This window comes from Cavia porcellus, unplaced genomic scaffold (genome assembly GCF_034190915.1).
Source record: "Cavia porcellus strain 051 isolate PalLab524CR breed Dunkin Hartley unplaced genomic scaffold, mCavPor4.1 scaffold_24, whole genome shotgun sequence".
NCBI lineage: Eukaryota > Metazoa > Chordata > Mammalia > Rodentia > Caviidae > Cavia > Cavia porcellus.
In genome coordinates, this window is record NW_026947507.1 from 11,986,020 (window position 1) to 12,004,355 (window position 18,336).

General features: G+C 36.8%; 1 protein-coding gene and 1 long non-coding RNA gene across 24 annotated transcripts in view; one reads left to right on the plus strand and one right to left on the minus strand.

Moving 5' to 3' along the window:
- Sorbs2 (sorbin and SH3 domain containing 2) overlaps window positions 1-18,336 on the plus strand; it is a 198,896-nt gene that overhangs the window by 127,274 nt on the left and 53,286 nt on the right. For 19 of the 23 annotated variants that reach the window (XM_063234639.1, XM_063234640.1, XM_063234646.1 and 16 more), the window contains 6 exons: window positions 1,523-1,661; window positions 5,058-5,230; window positions 11,214-11,280; window positions 11,943-11,987; window positions 13,677-13,851; window positions 16,564-16,678. In XM_063234639.1, the coding sequence (XP_063090709.1) occupies window positions 1,523-1,661; window positions 5,058-5,230; window positions 11,214-11,280; window positions 11,943-11,987; window positions 13,677-13,851; window positions 16,564-16,678 (714 nt within the window). The remainder of the gene's footprint in view (window positions 1-1,522; window positions 1,662-5,057; window positions 5,231-11,213; window positions 11,281-11,942; window positions 11,988-13,676; window positions 13,852-16,563; window positions 16,679-18,336) is intronic. The other 4 variants (XM_063234643.1, XM_063234645.1, XM_063234652.1 and 1 more) reach the window with 1 other exon arrangement.
- The window catches only part of LOC111756604 (uncharacterized), a 61,289-nt gene that overhangs the window by 36,207 nt on the left and 6,746 nt on the right, over window positions 1-18,336 (minus strand). The gene's annotated exons all lie outside the window — the stretch shown is intronic.

Genomic DNA, 18,336 nt, shown 5'->3' on the forward strand with positions numbered 1-18,336 from the left:
TTCTGGTCTTACCTGCCTGGTGGTATTTAATTAAAATGATTCTTCTACTTTTAATATTAATTAATAACAATATTATTTTTATAAAGGTTCACCAAACTTGATTTGGACAAAGAGATAAAAATATTCTGTAATCATTCATCAGAGGTACATAATGGCTCTGAAGCATTTGATCAGACTTGTGCCTTACAATTTTTTAATTTTCAAGTTTGCTTCAAGTAGAAAATTCCCCAAAATATAGTTGATTATAATACAAAAGAGCAGTTTTTCTAAGCACTTTAAAAAGTACTTAATAAGTACAATCCTTGTAAAAATGTGTATTGATTGTGGAACATATGGTTATTGATTTTGGACCATATGACTATAAAAGTAATGAAATTAGATTTATTTTATGTCATCTAAAAACATAACCCACTTTAAAGTCAAAGCATGGAAATTCACAACTAACTTGTATGTTTCAAGCTTATTTAATAGAACTTCATTTCAAAATAAATAGATCAAGTTCACAAATTATGTCTTTATGTGCATGTGTTCTAAGAGAATTTTAACTAAATGTTTTTCACTAAGGTTTTGTCTCATTTGCATGAATTTATGTAATTGTCATAATGTTCATTGTTGTGCTGTAGCTAGACAGTCAAGAGCTCAAGTTCTGTGAATAAGTTTCTCAAATTCAATCAGACATGTGAATGTGAATATCTATCATGAATACCTACTACATTGTTATATCAGGTTGCATGTTATAAAAATTATTAAAGATGCGTATACATGATCCTCTCCAAGAAGAAACTTGAAATAGCATTGGTGATGTAAAATACTCATATAAAATAAAAATTATTGAGAAAATAGAGTACTAAATGAGGTTGAAGTAAAAAGTCAGTGTTTTGTAAGACTTTCTGATGATGCTTTCCCAGCTGTACGACTTTTCTGGAATAAATTGCTCTATGATATATATATATATATATATATATATATATATATATATATATGCAGTGAATGCGCTCCTTAGGTTAGTCACCTTACTTGAGAAGCATTCATTCACTAGAGAACATCTCTGACTAAGTCTGAGAACTAACTCCTTTCTCATGTCATAGAGCATTCCTTTCAAATCTTGCGTATAAAATCGTGTGATGACTTGAGTCTTCAGATCAGCAAGAGTATACTTGCTCTCCACATTTGTTTGGCAGTGACCTCTGTTGATACTACTGGCCACCTCTGTTGGCAGAATGGCATGCCCATTGGCCAACTGCTTCCATCCTTCCAAACCTCCTATCTGCTCTCAGATATATGAAAAATTATTTTCAGGGAGAGAGAGACTGAGACAGAGACAGAGACAGAGACAGAGAGAGAGAGAGAGACAGAGACTCTGAAAATATGTACTCTGCTCCCCTGACATCAGTTTTTAAAATAAATAAGAACTTGGCAGTTGATTACTGTCATGTGATTGGAGGACTTTTATTGTCACCAAAAGGAGTGATGTTGACAGGGAACTGTGTGCTATAACAAGATATCTCTGCACTTTTCTCAGAGCCAGATAACAGTGAATGGCAACTCTGGTGGTGCTGTGAGTCCAATGAGTTACTACCAAAGGCCGTTTTCCCCTTCAGCATACTCTCTCCCAGGCTCCGTCAACTCCAGCCTTATCATGCAGCATGGCAGATCCCTTGGTAAGTAATTTGGTCCCCATGATTTCCATAACAATTTCAATACAACAAGTGCAAACCACATGAGAGAAATATAAGACATCAGTGTGAATCAGAAGTGCTCAACACTCCACTATTTGATAACCCTGCCTAGCGAGAAACTGGGGCAGAGGATTTGACACTGTAGAAAGGAGGCACCAGTTATGCAGAGACAATGACACTCTCTGTGTCTGAACCTGGAGATGCCTATTTTGTTTGAGGTATAGGGTGAAAAGAAAAATATGATATCCAGTTAGGGAGAAGAGAGACTGTACCACTCAAAAAATATTAATGGAACGCTTTTCCATTAAGGCTGGTTGTTACTTTGTGGAAGAGCTTCTCTTTAGACCATGCTTTTGTTGTATGCAAAGGAATAATTGTTTTAGCAGTTACTCTGCACAGCCTGCCTCACACAGTGGTATAGCAATAAAGTACTACACTAGCTAAGAGTCATAAACTCCTATGTAAACCGGAGCCTAAAGGCCATCAGTGAGGGAATCCAAACAAAGGAAACTTAAGAGGTCCCTGAAGTGATGATTCTATAAGTGTATAGAGATAAGTTTCCACCCATGAGTATTAAGAATTAGATGAGAGATAAAGCCTTCTCCAAGGGGAAAAGTGAACATATGAACATTTTAATATTTAAAAAATTATATATATTTTTCTGAGTCATGAACTCTTTGAAGCCTTCTAGGGAAAAAATGCTGTATTATATAAAGATAGAACCATCCTTTTGTGGTAAAATCTATTAGCATATTTTAGAAAATAAGGTAATAAATATTTCTTAGTTTTTAAAATTTCAATTTTAAAAACTCAAAAGAGGTTTTAGAACATCCCTAACTGAACCAACATACAAATTCCAAATGAAAAATTTTCTCTGATAGTGAGAAACTAGAAAGCTTCCAGAAGTGGAGAGGAAGAGGAGCAGAGCAAGTCTTAATGTGCTTCTCAGGAAGCAAAGAGGCATCCTCTGCCACCATAAGTCTGTGACAGAAACTACCCAAAATACAGAACTTCACCCTTCCTCCCTTCCCAACACAGTTCTGTCCTGAAAGAATACGGCAACCCTAGTTTGCTAAACAATGTTTTATGTCAACATCTTGCATGCCCTGGTTGAAAACTCAGTTTCTAAGGTCACAAAAACCTCTAAAACTTTTTATGTAATCATGGGACTCATTAAGGAAAAGTCAAAATATACTTGTGCCTCCTGTAGTGCTACCCTTGGGAATCAGCCATGAATCTTATAATGATATCATTTTAGAGTATAAAAAAGTAGAACTTCCTGGGGCCAAAAATTTTCCTTCTAACCACCAGTCCATAGTTGGCTATCATAATACCACTATATTTGATTTTTTTGGTAATGGAACTATGGACTCTACCACATAAAAATAAAACTATAAATTATTCTCATTGTAGCATTTTCCCAAGTAATCGAAGTGTGACACTTTATCTCATTGCCTTTCATGAACAGTTTTGTCCCCACCCACAGTCCCACCTGACCAAATGAAAAATATGAATATCTGATTATAGACTTTGATCTTAGGTCACATCAAAGCGTACATTTTAAATATAAACTATATTACATAGTTTCAATTGGCCAGTGCTGTGATAGAAGCAAAATTTACAAGAATTTGTAAGTGTACTCTGCCCTAGATAAACAGTGCGTTTAGTTAAGGATAAAAGATTGCAAAGATAAGACCATATAATAGGGGCTGACTTCCACGGCCTAACCTACGGGTCTACGCAGTCTTAGGAACCCTTATAAAGAGTAGCATGGTTTTCTCAGGCTGGGACTTCACATACTGAGGTATTAAAAAAAAATTTGAGGCTGATAGAAATACTAGCATATAGTTACCTTCCCAGGTTCTTTTTAGAATTAAATAGTCAATCAGAGTCAAATACTTCATTGTCTCTTAACTTGAAATAGTTTGAAAAATACATGACTACATTCAATGACGTATAAGCAGTTCTTTTCCTAAACTTATGCATTCTCAAAAATGTATTGAAAATGATTTTCTGTTGCAAAATAAATTAAATATGACTATAACAGAAATGACAATTATAAATATTTTAATGGATTTTACATTACACAGACTTTAATTATCCTTATGAAACAAGAGAAATTTCTAAAATAATACTTGTAATGTCTTATTCAAATTTTTCAAGAAAATTTTCATACATTATGTTCATATATGTGAATGTGCATCCTCACACATATATAGTGATAACAATGAACCGGGTCTTGAAACATAGACTTTTCTATTTCTATATAAAAGAACTTTCTCAGTGACACACCTACCAAAGCATGGCATAAACTCTCTATACAAAATGTCATTGTTGCTCACCAAAATGTTGATATAAATTACAGAAAATGGGCCAGGGTGTAGCTCAGTGGCACAGTGCCTGCCTGGCAAGTGTGAGGTTGTGAGTTACATTCCTGGTATGAAAATAATTAAATAAATAACAAAAAACAGAAAGTTACATTAATAACTACCATGTGAGCAGTAATCATGTTAATTTTCAAAAGTGCTTTCAACTCAGAGTAAGTGAAATACATACCACATATATGTATTCTCCGTTGCTTCTGAAAGTATATTAAAAGTTAATAAAGACAACACGAACGTAGAAACTTGCTAAATCTCATCTAATTTATATCCTTAGGGTAGTTGTTATCCTCCAAGAACAAACAGTAAAGCTCTAGTATTTTAGCCATTTAAGCTATTTAAATAATGTTCAGTTAATACTGAACATTACAGTTCTATACAATAATGTACAGTTGATAATGTTTATTGATCCATGAGTCATTACACCAAAAAGTATGTGTGAATGTAATTTTTTTACAGTTATTTTGGATTCACTTCATTTTTTTAATTTTTGTTTTTATTTATCACTGTTATTTCACTCAAATGCTCTTTTATCTAAAGATAAATTTCAGTATTTTTAAATAATGGCAATCAGCTATATCTCAAGAATAATATTAGCATGAATTATGGGCTAAAGGAAATTACTAGACTTTTCTCAGCTTCTGCTTTTAAAATTGTGCCTTGTGCCTTGTGCCCCCACCCAACCTGCCCCAAAGATTCCTGCAAGAGAAACATGAAGTGTCACCCATCAAGCTCTTAAGTGACAGTGGCTGGCAGGGTCAGTCAGCAGGTGTCCCTCTGCTTCTTGCCATTCTTCATAAGGCAGTGAGGTTTCCATTATCAACCTGCATCAACCAGTATCCACAACACAGTAGGTGACTCAGATGTAAATGAGCCACAAGACATGGTGATGGAAATATGGACTCTGTTACAGGTGGCATAAATGCACAAGAGGCATCTTTATTGTCCTTTGTGGTCCCAATACAACGTATTATAGTTCAACAAATACTCTCCGCAGATTCCTCAGAGACATATTCCCAGCATGCTCAGTCTCTGGATGGCACCGCAGGCAGCTCAATACCCCTGTACAGGTCCTCTGAGGAAGAGAAGAGGGTGACAGTCATCAAAGCCCCGCATTACCCAGGAATCGGGCCTGTGGACGAATCTGGAATCCCGACAGCAATTAGGACGGTAGGAAATGCCAGCCTGTGCGTCTGCCCGGGTCTGCACACAGGCTCCACAAAAGAGGGATTGTCGTGGCTTTGTGAATTCCTGGGGCCTTATATAATGAGGATTGCCCTCTGCGCCACTGGACGCTCATGAATATTATGCTGTGTGGCGGAGAAAGAGGACTGTCCTCTGAACAGAATGGCACAATCTTTTCTTCAGTTTGAATTAACATTATGAAAGTTGTGATTGTGTTAAATGATAAGATTTTTTTGTCTTGTTTTGGTTTTGGTTTTGATTTGGCTTTGTTTTACCTTTTGTCAAGGAGAGGTAAAGCCATAAAGAGAAAAGACAAGAAACAACAATCAAAAAAAGAAAAAAAACCTGTGAATTATTGGGCTACATTAAATTCCCACATGCATTGCAAACCAACCAGTGACTGGTTTCTTGAAATGGAAGTGTGTTAACACCTAGAGATTGGGAGCTGTGAATTGGGAGTTGGGAGGTGAGATGATTGGGGTGCGGGGAATTAATGTCATGGAAAGGAAAATCTGTCTGAAGACCAATACCATTTCAGCGGCCCTCTTCAGCTGGTCCTGCTGAGAGCTCTCCAGGGATGATAAATGAAAGTGTTGGGATTTTTTTTTTTCCTTGTCTTTAAACTCTGCCAAAGCACTGCTCAGTGTGTCCGGGCAGCCCCTTCTGGTGGAGTACAGAGTAGCACCGGCAGCGGGGAGCACAGCGGGCAGCTGCCGCTGACCAAGTTCACTTGAAGAGGTCTGTGCTAAGGTAGCCGGAGCCGCAGGACAGGAAACCAGGATGAGAGGCACAGCATCTCTGCAGGTGAACCGCAGGGGAGTGTGAGGAGGGAGGCCCCTGCTGCATGCATTGTGCCTGTTGTTCTCACAGAAAGGGCTGGGGGGTGCCAAGAGCTGCTTCCCTGGGACGCAGACCTGGGGAGCCAAAGACAGTGATAGAGGAAAAGAATGGGGACGATGTCAGGGAAAAAAGCAGTGGTAAGATTGGAAACATTCGGAAAGAACTAAAGAGAATGTGTGTGTGTGTGTGTGTGTGTGTGAGAAAGAGAGAGAGAGAGAGAAGGGGTTTTTCTCTTTTGGAATTTTCATTTATTATATGAGGACTACATGTTCTATACACAGAGACATGGAGAGAGAGAGGGAGAGATATGTTTGTTATTCTAAGCATTTACATTGCAGTGAAACCTAAAAAGTAAGCTAATATAGCAGGCACTGGGTTTTAGACTGATTCGATGGGAAGAATGTTGAATATGACTAATTATAAAGTCCTAAAAATCTGTGTTGGAACTGATGATTGTCATATTTAAGTGACTGAAAAAGTTCAGCGGTTGATTAATATTTTCAGTCTTATGATAACTGTATGTTTCTGGTGGTTGTGTTTTGTCATTTGTTTTCCTTTTGGAATTTCTGACTCAAAACAGTTAAATTTGAATTTTTTTCTATATTTAGCTCTATCAACAGATATAGTGCTATAGGTCTTACACAGTGTGTAGACACAACTAAGAAATCTTTGTTTGCTATCTAGCTATGGATTCTGTCTGAAAAAATTTTACCTGAAATTTCTGGGTATATTTTTAAGTCAATAAATGATATAAAAGATGGACATGCAGATGCATTCTTGTCTGTAAGATACAATTTTTAACTGACAATGTCTTGTTAATTTTAAAGAGAAAAATTGAGATGTTCAGGATGGTTAATAAAAATCAGGTTAGATCAATTTTTACCTTGCTATTCAACTGCCAAATCAAAAGCCTGCTTAAATATGTATAAACAAACACATAAACTAAAATTTATATGCTAATTTCCTTTCTGTAAAATAGAAGGCCAAGTAAGCAACACAGAAGTTCCTTATAAGGAACCATAATTGTATGCACAATCATGCTCTTAGACAGTCAGGACTTTACAAAGAAGGTTCAGGTCTGTGGAAAGTCTTCTCTTACATTTACTATTTTGCAGTTCTGAAGAAGACATCCCCAAGTATAGCTGTGTTTATAAATGTGAGTCAGGCATCTCTGATCCACAGCAGGCCAAGAATCTCCAAGGTTGTTTTTGTTCCTCATATATGCGAAAGTAATGAGTATCACATTCTAATTGTTTCACAATAACTTTCTGCTTTTTTCAATACTATTTCAATGTACCATGCCAAGGTAGCATTTTAAATGAACAGCAGAAACCAAGACAACATAACTTTTGAAATCGTCCAGAAACTCTAGAAAGGCAGGCATCAATATATACTACTTCTGAGTCCTTTTAATGAAGGAAGGTAGCTCCAATTCACCTCTCTCATGTGACCAGAGATATCTGTGTTAGCCTTTTACTGCCACTGTTAAAAACAACAACAGAATCACTAGGGCTCAGATCCCATGAGACTGTATAATTAAAACCTAGTTATGTGACAGGCGAGATGCCTTCCTGCTTTCTTGTCATTCAAGGATAACACTTGCTTGACCATTTTCAAAGCTAGAAAGGGCCAAAAGCAGAGCAAAATCACTAAATACCTAATATAGAAAATGTCTCTTTTATTTTTTGCGATCTTTGCATGTTAAATTGTATGATGCCTTGATTGCTCATAAACTTGACATATTTAAACTGAAGTCTATTCAGCCAGGGTTATACTTGTATAGTTAAATTCTAGTTACTTATTTCATGCAAAATGATTTTGAAGGACACATCTAAAAGTAAATTTCCTCAAATTTGAATAGGCTTCTATTTTCATAATCTCAGTAATGGGCGTAACGAGTTCTGTGATGGCATTTAGAAAAGGAACTTTAAAGATGACAGAACTGCTTTTAGAAAGGGACACTGAGTCTCAGTATTCCTGTCTTACTAGTCTCATGGTCTCCTTTGCCAACTGACCTGGCATCTCTGTGCTGACCATATAAAGCTAGCAAATGGCACAGCTGTGAGATCCTGCTTGATATAGGCTCTCCAGCAAGCAAAGAAAGCCAAGCCCTGTCTGTAAAGTTCATTGCCATTAACAGTGATATCACTTGCTTCCTATAAGATTCCTTATTTCTGTTGGTTGGTCCAGGTATGGGAAGACACATTTTTTTTTCACAAAGTTACATCCTATCTTTAGTGGCTTTAGTACCATAAAAAAATAAAGCTTAAGGAAAGAGAAATAACTCTTGTGAAAATAACACATGGTTGGCTGAAAATGTAGCTCTGTGGTAGAGCAGTTCCCTAGTATGCATGATAGCCTGCGATCAACTCCTTGCACTGAAAAAAAATTTTTTAATGAAAAAATACATTTCTGCATTTTGTTAGACTCCTGCTTCATCACCGTGCTCCTTCCTAGCAGATCCCCATCATTGGATTATATAGTCAACCAACAGTCCCTTAACTTTCCGTTTCAGCGTCTAGAATGCAGAGGTGATTTATAAGAAAGTGGCCTTTCATTTTAATCTATACTTGTGGCCATTGCCAGAATTGTCTGTTCTCCAAGATCAAAGTAAATTTACACAAGGCCTTTGTTTCCCAGATGCAAAATGCAATGACTGATTTCTGAAAAAGTCAGGATATAAAATCCCAATCAATTTACTCGAAAAAGAACATTTTATAGCAGTCCTATCAAATTTTTTAAATTGAGAGATTTGTCTGGAAATTTTAGGAAGTCTAATTGAAAAACACTGTGTGTTTAGACAAAAATATTACAGTAAAAGACACGTTGTCATTAATCCTCCTCCAGTTCTCCTGTTTGCTTTGCACAAACTTACTCCATTGCTCCCTGCCACGTTCCGGAGCATTTCTGGAAGTGTGCTTTCATGAATGTCTGTCGTGGCACTGTCCTGGCTGCCTCGTGTCCTGAATTAGCTGCTTAACCTTTCACAGTCACTCTGACTTTTAGGAAGAGCTGAAAGTTAACAGTTCCAGATACAGTGAATAAGGTGGATGAAGCCATATTGTAATCTTCTTTATGAGTCTGTCTATTGCATGGCACGTGGAAAAAGTATGCATCATATTTTTTAATCACATTCCCAGAAAGACATGTAATGTTTTTATTTAAGTACACACCACACTTTCTGATGAGCCTTTGTGTTTAATTACAGTTTTTTGCCTTAGTGGCTCTGAAAGAGCTGAGATAAAGATCTTGCTAAGCAAAATGTTAGTGTGAAAGACGTGTGGCTACTGCTGTTGCTAGCTAGTGTGGTCTTCAGCCTCATGTAAGACGGCACTCAAAGGTGCACTAGTGCTTGAGCCAGCTGGTCACTCTCACTGTTGTCTAGCCTGTGGGGCCCCTAACCAGAAGGTTTCCCACACCGAGATGTTGCCAATCAGCTGAAGGTTCCGTGTAACTGTATTCATGCTAATGCCTCTTTCACTGTTTGGCTGCCAGTGGTGTCAGCTCCTTCCGTGTTCGGTGTTCTTCTGGCCACTTGGAGCCAGCAGGCTGCGGAACTCTTCCTATCACCAGAGGCGGCAGCTCCTGGATATTCATCATTGTTTTCCATAGTTCTTTGCTGCTTGAGCCCAACCACTGAGAGCTTTTGGCACTAGGGGCCTTTAGTGTCATCAGCCCTAGCTGCTGGCGGCTTTTGGTGCCAGGGCCTTCAGTATTATAAGTGCCTCATGTATCTGTTCAGGCTGTAACAAGCTTTATTAGGAGTTCTGCTGAAGCATAAGGAGAAACAGCACACCACACTGAATTTGCTAAGGGAATGGGGTTTTTGCAATTGCTTGTAAAGGCAAAAAAAGATGTACACAACTCACACATGCACATTTTCACACTCTTCATTTGGTCATGGGTAGGAGAGAGGCCCCTCACAAGCTTAAGTGATGGAGGCTGCAAGGGGCAGAATCATGCAGAGGGGCTGCAGGACAGAGTCCATTGGAAGAGATCCATAAAAGCAGCTGCCTCAGCCAAAACAGTGCAGCCGTGGGCCTGGGCCTGACGCAATCGGGGGCTGCAAGGCTTTCCACACACTTGCAGAATAAAAGTACCTTGGAGAGTGCTGGCTCCTTCTGTCCTGTACAGGTATATATCCAGTAAACTAGACTCAATCAGTATTCTATTCTACAAATTTTCGAGAATTACTTAAGATTCTTTACTATTTGTTTATCGACCATTTATTATTTTCTAGGTTCTGTTCTAGATCTTTTTGAATGTATTATCTCATTCAATTTCCATGATGCAAATATCATTATTTAAATTTAGAGAAGAGAAAACTAGGTCTCAAAAGGTTTACATAACTTTCCCAGATTCATATTGCCAGAAAGTATTAAACAGTAATCTGAATGTTGGTGGAACACTGATTTTGTCTTGCCATTGCATCTTTTTGTCGTGTCTGAGGTCCAGAATGCATAAAAATCTTTTGCCAAAGACCTAAGAGTTTATCAAGACAAAAGTCGTATACACCTTACTATCCAGTTCAGGGAATTTCGGATCAATATCTACATATTTAAATTGCTCTGGGACTCTGGATTACATTCTACTATATTTGATATTTTAATAGTTTATATCAGTGTATATCAAGTTTATTTACCTTAACCTAAACTGATCAAAATGTAGTTTGAGTAAAAAAATTCCCTACTTAAATAATGTCTTGATAGAACAATCAATGAAAGTTTTAAGAATAATTATAATCACCAAAAAGAAATTAAGCAAACCTCTGCAATAACTTTTACTCAGGGAATTTATACAAATGTATATGTACTAATATCTAGTACCAAATGCTGGTCACAGCTGTAATTTTCAGAAGTAAAGCCATTACATTAAATGTTTTAATTCAGTATAAACTCAAACATAGGGCAATATATTTACATTTCTATTTTTATTTATATTTATATGTATAAATGCACACATAGGTGGATAAATTACTAAAGTTGCCATTAAATAATCGCACAGAAGCTGGAGATTTTATCACTGAAAGAATATGCTATTAAAGAGATTAAATAGAAGCCATGAAAACATTGAAGAGCAACGATGACCTAAAATCAGTTTTGTAACTTTTGGACATTCTCTCTTGCAGACAGTCGACCGGCCTAAGGACTGGTACAAGACAATGTTTAAACAGATTCACATGGTGCACAAGCCAGGTGTGTATATCATTGTTTTCTGATCAGATCTTTGTGGAATGATGCTTATGCCTCTTTCATACAGGTCTTGTTCACACAAAAATATCAGGACCCCAACGAACTCCATCCTACCTCGTTCTTTTGCATATCCCTCTGCTCTCCTTACATCTCCCCTGGAGTCACAGATCTGTGCCTCTGCCTGGCCCACACCGCCTCTTAGGAGGAACCTTTTGAGGATTGCTGAGGTGTCTGGTCTATCCCTCTGTCCTTTCCTACTCGCACTCATACTGGTATGTTGTCTGCTTCAACAGACTCCTTATTCCTCTCTCTACCTAGTAAGACTGTGAGTACAGGTCGGTCTGACTGAGTTTCCTTAGTGCAATCGACAGAAGGTCTTACAGCACTTGGTAAAGGAAAGTCATAGCCCAGAAGAGGTGGCCATCTGGGAAACTGAGGACAAGGGACTGACTTTGCATATTATGAAGAAAGTAAGCAGCTAGATAACAAAAGTCAGTCTGCAGAGGCCCGGCAAAAAGCAGTATTTGGAAATAGAAAGTGGTATTGTGAACTAGGAAAAAATGCATTGCTTCTTCTAGTAAATTGCTATTGTTTCTCTGAAGTTCTGCTATCTTATAATACAACTGTAGAATCTGTATTACTATATTTATGTTTCATTTTTCTAGATGATGACTCAGACATGTATAATACTCCTTACACATATAATGCAGGTAGGATGGCTTTCCTTGCTTGCAATGACTATTTTGTGCTTGGCAGTGTTGGGAAGAGCTACACATTTCTTGTTTTACCCCTTTGTTTGATCACATTCCCATAATGAGGAGGATGCTTGCTATCTTTTTCTCAGAGGATGCATGACGAAAAGATTGATCCTTTTTCATGGAATGAGAACTGATGCTGTTTTATCTCATCCCTTCTCACTGTTAGTTTATTCTCAGCTTCAGGAATGTTTAACCAAAGTGTGAAGGAACACACTGTGACCTCACTACAAAATAAGATGATAATCTCCTGTTATCAGCAGAGAGATTACAGTTGTGTAAGATCTTTCAGATACATTTTCCCAAAACAAGTCAATCAAAGTGTTTTGTGACCTTGTCCAGGCTTTTGCTTGCATATGCAACCATTTAATGAAAGACTTTTTAACGATACCATTAGGTTGGGCAATGTTTGTGGTTCAAAGTTGCAAATGAATATGATTTAATAATTTGAATCCTGGGCATTTCCACTTGTATTTGAGAAGATTAGTATGTTACGCCTTGATCTCAGGGCTGGAGTGAAGGATTCCTTAAAAATGATCCCCTTTGTTGCTTTCTCCTAAATGGGGTTAGGGAGGGGGTGTCACTCAGGGCCTCCTTCTACTGCCTCGCCTCAGCTTAGGACTACTGCAGTCACTTCATGAGCTAAGCCCTAATGTAGGGATCCTCTGGCCAGCCTGGCAGCTGAATGGCAGGATGCTATTTCTCTGTGACACCTGAACTGGGGCCCTCTAACTGTTAGAGATTTTATTACTCACCTCAGAAGTCAAATAGTGGAAAAGTGAGTAAAATGATTCTATTAAGCTATTACACCTCGGGTTTAAGGTCCTGGCTCTGTAATATCCATAAAGAGATTCCCTTCCACTTTCCCTAATGGTCACGGGTACACCAAATTCTCCTCCTTTACTTCACTCAAAAGCTAAAGTCTGACTGTAGAATTGAGCCAAAAACTATAAGTGAAGACATTGTTTCTTTTCATTTGCCATAGAAATTTGTAAGGACCTTCAAAAGCAGATGAACTCACAGATATAGCACAAATGTTGCAAATTGAATAAAATTCAGGATTCTAATACATTTTTTAAAAATATGAAGAAAAATAACAGTCATTTATAGATTACTATCCAGAGCCCTACAAGATTTAGTCTCTTCCCCTTCTATTAACCCTAACCCTACTACTTTTATGTCTTGCTTTTTTTTTTTTTTTTTTTTTTTTTTTTTTGCCTTTTTCCCCTCTGTGCTATCCCTGCTAATCTCTTTCATCCACGCAAATGAATCCTTCTGGCCATGGATTCCATAATATCTTCTCTGATCACTCCAACATCTCATAATCCAGGAAAAAATTGGCTGAATTCCTGTAAATTTAATCTTACTAATGGTTTGAGTTGGTACTAATTGGTTCCAAAATAATTGATGATAATTTACTGCAATCAGTGCTTGTGTGTAGAACAAATTCAATTAATTCATAAAAAATAATTAATAAATTGATATTCTTAACAAATTACTAAACAGTATGTTAATGTATACAATATGAATATGCTTACTGATAATGATTTTGGCAAAAATCACTAGATATTTTGAGTGATACAGACAACTTACTGCTCTTTAAAAATGTTATTGTATTCTTTTTTTTTTTTTCTACCATGATAGGTCTATTCAATGCACCTTACAGCGCTCAGTCACACCCTGCTGCAAAGACTCAGACCTACAGACCTCTTTCCAAGAGCCACTCTGACAATGGCACCGATGCCTTTAAGGAAGCATCCTCCCCAGTGCCCCCCCCACATGTTCCCCCAAGACCAAGAGATCGCTCTTCAACAGAAAAGTAAGCCATTCTCCTCCAGTGTGGCCTATAATTTGCGTAGCGTAAAAACAAAGCCACATGGCATTCAGTAGAAGAGTTAGTGCAGACAAAATATATGCACAACACTTCTGGTCCCGACACGCATTGATTGACTCCTTCCACTGAAACTGTAGCAAGTACCGTCCCAGTGTTGGGTCCTGCCATCACAGTACCCTAAATTAAACTCAGAGCATAATCAAAATATTTGGTGATTGCTTAAATTCAAAAATTTTCTTATAGCAAAAACACATTGTCAGTAATTCCCCTAAAAATACTCCCTCTCACTTTAAATAGATGTGCCCCATTATTTTTTCCACTGTCTGCAGCAGCTCTGAAGTCCTCTTTCGTGTGTGAGTTTGCAGTGTAATCGAAAACATAGTAAATGATGCTGCAGAGTGCCATCCAACAGAAAGGCAGGCTTGTAAAAATATTACGGTGTGTATTTATCCCTTGATTGTGGCATTGTGTGACTTCTGGCTTTTCCCCAAAGTGAAAATGACCAATGAAAGGGCCAGCAAGATAGCCACAACCCAGTCAGAGACACAAAGCAGACTTTCCGGACTGCTTCAGACAGTGGCAAAAATAATGGGTACGTGTGTTTGAAGCAAGAGGGAGTGTTCAGAAGGGGATGAATGGCAATGTATCTTATGCTGTAATAGCTTTTTAAAAATGTAAGTATTCATTGTGCTTTTTCCATCACACTGCATACATAAATCTACTTTTTGGTCAATAAATGCATATAAGAATAAAAGATAAATAATGAAATGAGCTTTCTTTGCTATATAATAGAGACTGTACAGTTAAATTTTCAGTTCCCTGAGATTTAGAATATTTAGTCTGTTAATAAAGTATCTTTTTGAAATCAGGAAAAGTTATTCACAAATCCTAAATCAAGGCTTAGTTAATGAGTGTCTATCCATGACTCATTTCTACCAGCTCTTAGAGCTGATTCTAATTTTCACTTTTCCACGGAAACATTTTTGTATAAACTATTTACATTCAAATAAAAATTATGAACACATTCCTATTGTTACATTCTATTAGGATCATAACTAACATTCTCAATTATAAACAATCTTTATTGAGAGCTCACTATAATCCAAGCAACAAGCTAAGAACTTTTCCTGTATTACATCAACTAATTCTGAGATATGCTGAACTACAGAAAGAAACTAGCTAACAAAATTGTCACTTTCCTCATTCATATAGCTATTTTGTCCAAGCTAGGATTCAAATGCAGCTCTTCTTAAATCCAAGCATATGCTAACTCCACTAACAATTAGTAAATAAGGATATAAAAATTTGTCTTTGTTAGTACTGATTATTGTTTATCATCTATTATACTTATTTAAAAAATTATATTCAATATCCCATTTTAAGGTTATGAGAAATTAGTGATCAAGTAGAGTACAGGACACTACAGAAAGGGACACATATCATGTTTGAAGGATTTTTCATTTTCTCATTAATATGATCATTTATGTATGAAGTCTTAAAACTGAGTAATAATTTTCTAGTCACAATACAATATCTTTATTAACAAAAAGGATCAAAAAGAATTTAATGTATTATTTGTTGTATGTACTAGTAAAAAAAACTGTCTCATAAAAAAATATGCTGGTTCCTTATAAAGTCTTCTGCAGGAAAACAGACACAATTTTATGGTCTGTGTTTTACACAGAAATCAGACTGAAAACTTGAGTCTACTGAATATTACTCATCAATGTTGTAGAAAACTAGAACCTTCCCCGATTCTGTCTCTTAGAATACTTCTATTTCCAACATGTGCTAGAATTAGAACTTTACTACATTGTATAGAATTAGAATTTCCCCAGTCTAAAATCATAAGTAAATTTGGGCCAGGGATTTAGCTCAGTGGCACAGGCAACTGCCTGGCAAGTGCAAAGCCGTGAGTTCGATCCCTGGTACGAAAAAGAAAAAAAAAAAAAATCTATAATCAATGAGCCTTTCTGCCTTTTCCAACCAAAGTCTGACATTTTAGTGCTTTTCCTAGAAAAGCTAGACTTACAAAGTTCTCCTTTAAAGTGTGACTTGTGAAGTCCTAGCAACCTCTGAATGACATTAGTTGAAGAAAAAGAGCAAACTCCAGTGAAATAGACGTTGGACTCTGGTTTTTCAAGGCTAACACTAAAGGGACTCTCCAGTGGCGCTTGGCTTGTCTCTGTGAATTTCAGCCCAAGTGATACCGTTGCACATCTAATAAACAAACTCTGATGCTACTTACAGGAAATAAGATCAAACAATTGTGAATTGCTTCTTGTCACTTTGGATCAAGGAAGCCAAGTCATGGAGTGAGACAGGTTAAACTGTCATAGTTTCAGGGAGCATGCTGCCATTTATTATAAACTCAAACAGATACAGCTGAATTAGTGACACAGGGATTTACTACAGCCACTGTCTGCATGTCTACAAACAAAATCATTTGAGTTTGTGAGCCAGCAGTAAATAACCACATGAAAAAGAAAAAATATATAGTATGAAATAAGATAAATTGCTTTACCTAATTCATTCATATTAAGTAAAACATAAATGTGGTATTTCTCATGGATTAACTTTTTATCTTGAGAGACTTTTTAAAAAATCTATGCCAAAATTAACTTTGAAAACAAATAGAGAGTGATATGATGAAGGATACAGGACCACTTTAATGTGTGGTTTGCTGTTTATTTTCAGGCATGACTGGGATCCTCCAGACAGAAAGGTGGATACCAGAAAATTTCGGTCTGAGCCAAGGAGTATTTTTGAATACGAGCCTGGGAAATCATCAATTCTGCAACATGAAAGACCAGTAAGCACTTGTCATTGATCTAAGGGCTGCTAACTTGTCTCCCAGGGTTCCCCAAAGAACCTAAACTTCATGTCACTTAGCAATTTTTGCCATAAAAGTAATATTTCTTTAGCATTACTTAGGAATCATGTTTATTTGGTGTTATGATTTCTACATCTTAGAATTGAAAGATTCACTTTAATAATCACATATGTATGGCATGTGTGCAGGATTCATATTAATTTATAACTATGGCTCGAGCTGATTGTGAACCTAAGTTTAATCTTAAAAGAACAATCGTAAATGTGCCATTTAATTTCTATTCTAGATTGCTAATCAGAAGACTCATACAGTGGTGCTTGGCTTGTCCCTGTGAATTTCAGCCCAGTTGATACTGTTGCACATCTCATAGACAAACTCTCATACATCCGGACTCACATACATCCTTTCTCTCCCACATTGTATTCTTAATATTTCTTTCATTTAAGGAGAAATTGTTTAAATATTTCTTTTTATAACAAATTATTTATTGATCCTCATTAAATCTCTCTCGGGTACTATACTTCATATTTCCTAATTATCATCCTAATGGCTCAAGATTATAGTTTACTCTGCATTATTTTTCTAGTCATTTATTTTAATTATATACAAACAAAAAGATATATAAACTTGAAAAGACTTCCTTGACTCCTCGGAATACAAATTCACAGATAGGCTCTTCCTTTCATTTTTGATTTCCCCGCTCCTCTTTCCCTGGCTCTCTACCACTCAGAGCTCAGTGGCCCCCCTCAAGATCTCTTTTCAAAACTCTGTAGCTCCTCTAACTCTCCAACCTGCTTCCAGAAAAACATTTTATGTCAATAGCATTTACTTGTGTCCTTGCCTTAGAAGAATTTTAGAATCAGTGAATAGGAAAAAGAAAGTTTTCTTTGCTAGATCCTTCAAGAGCTTCCAAAAAGTCACTGTTGCATGGAATCAAGGCTGGCAGTGGAACTGAATGGGAAACTTTGCCCCACCACACCCAATATGAGTGTCCTTAATTTCATTTTTGAACCCTGCGTTTGTGGCTGTGTTTTTGAGAAATATGTTCTAAATCCTTATAATCACATAATTTCAACATGATATTTATCTAAGTCTTCTTTTTCTTTCTTCAAATAACTCACTTTTTAAAAGAATAACAGAACTTAAAAAAAACTAAGTAAAAAAGGGACATCACTGATTTGAGGTTCCACTGCAAACTAATAACCCATTTATTGTGTTACGTGACTAAAATTGGTTGTATAAAGCTACTTTGCATATTTCCAGGGTGAGAATTTAATGGACCATAGTGTCACCACTGCAAAAAAATTTTGAAGGCAAAAATAATGAATCTTGTATTTAAATGTAAATGGGAAAGCTTTAATGATCATTCTAATAATTTACCAGAGACTGTTAGGATGACAAATATTGTACTGGAATGTTTATGTAGCTGTGGTGTAAGGAAACAGGACTGATTTTAGAAGCTTTTCCATCAGAATATTTCTATTATTTACTCATTCAACAAAACTCATTAGGCAATCAACAAATTGTGCACCCCACTTTATGTTGGGTGCTGGAGACACAGTGGGGAACAAGATGCAACCTCTACCTTGAGGAACTTCAGGTTCATCATTTTACGTAATGACATAACTAGATCCACA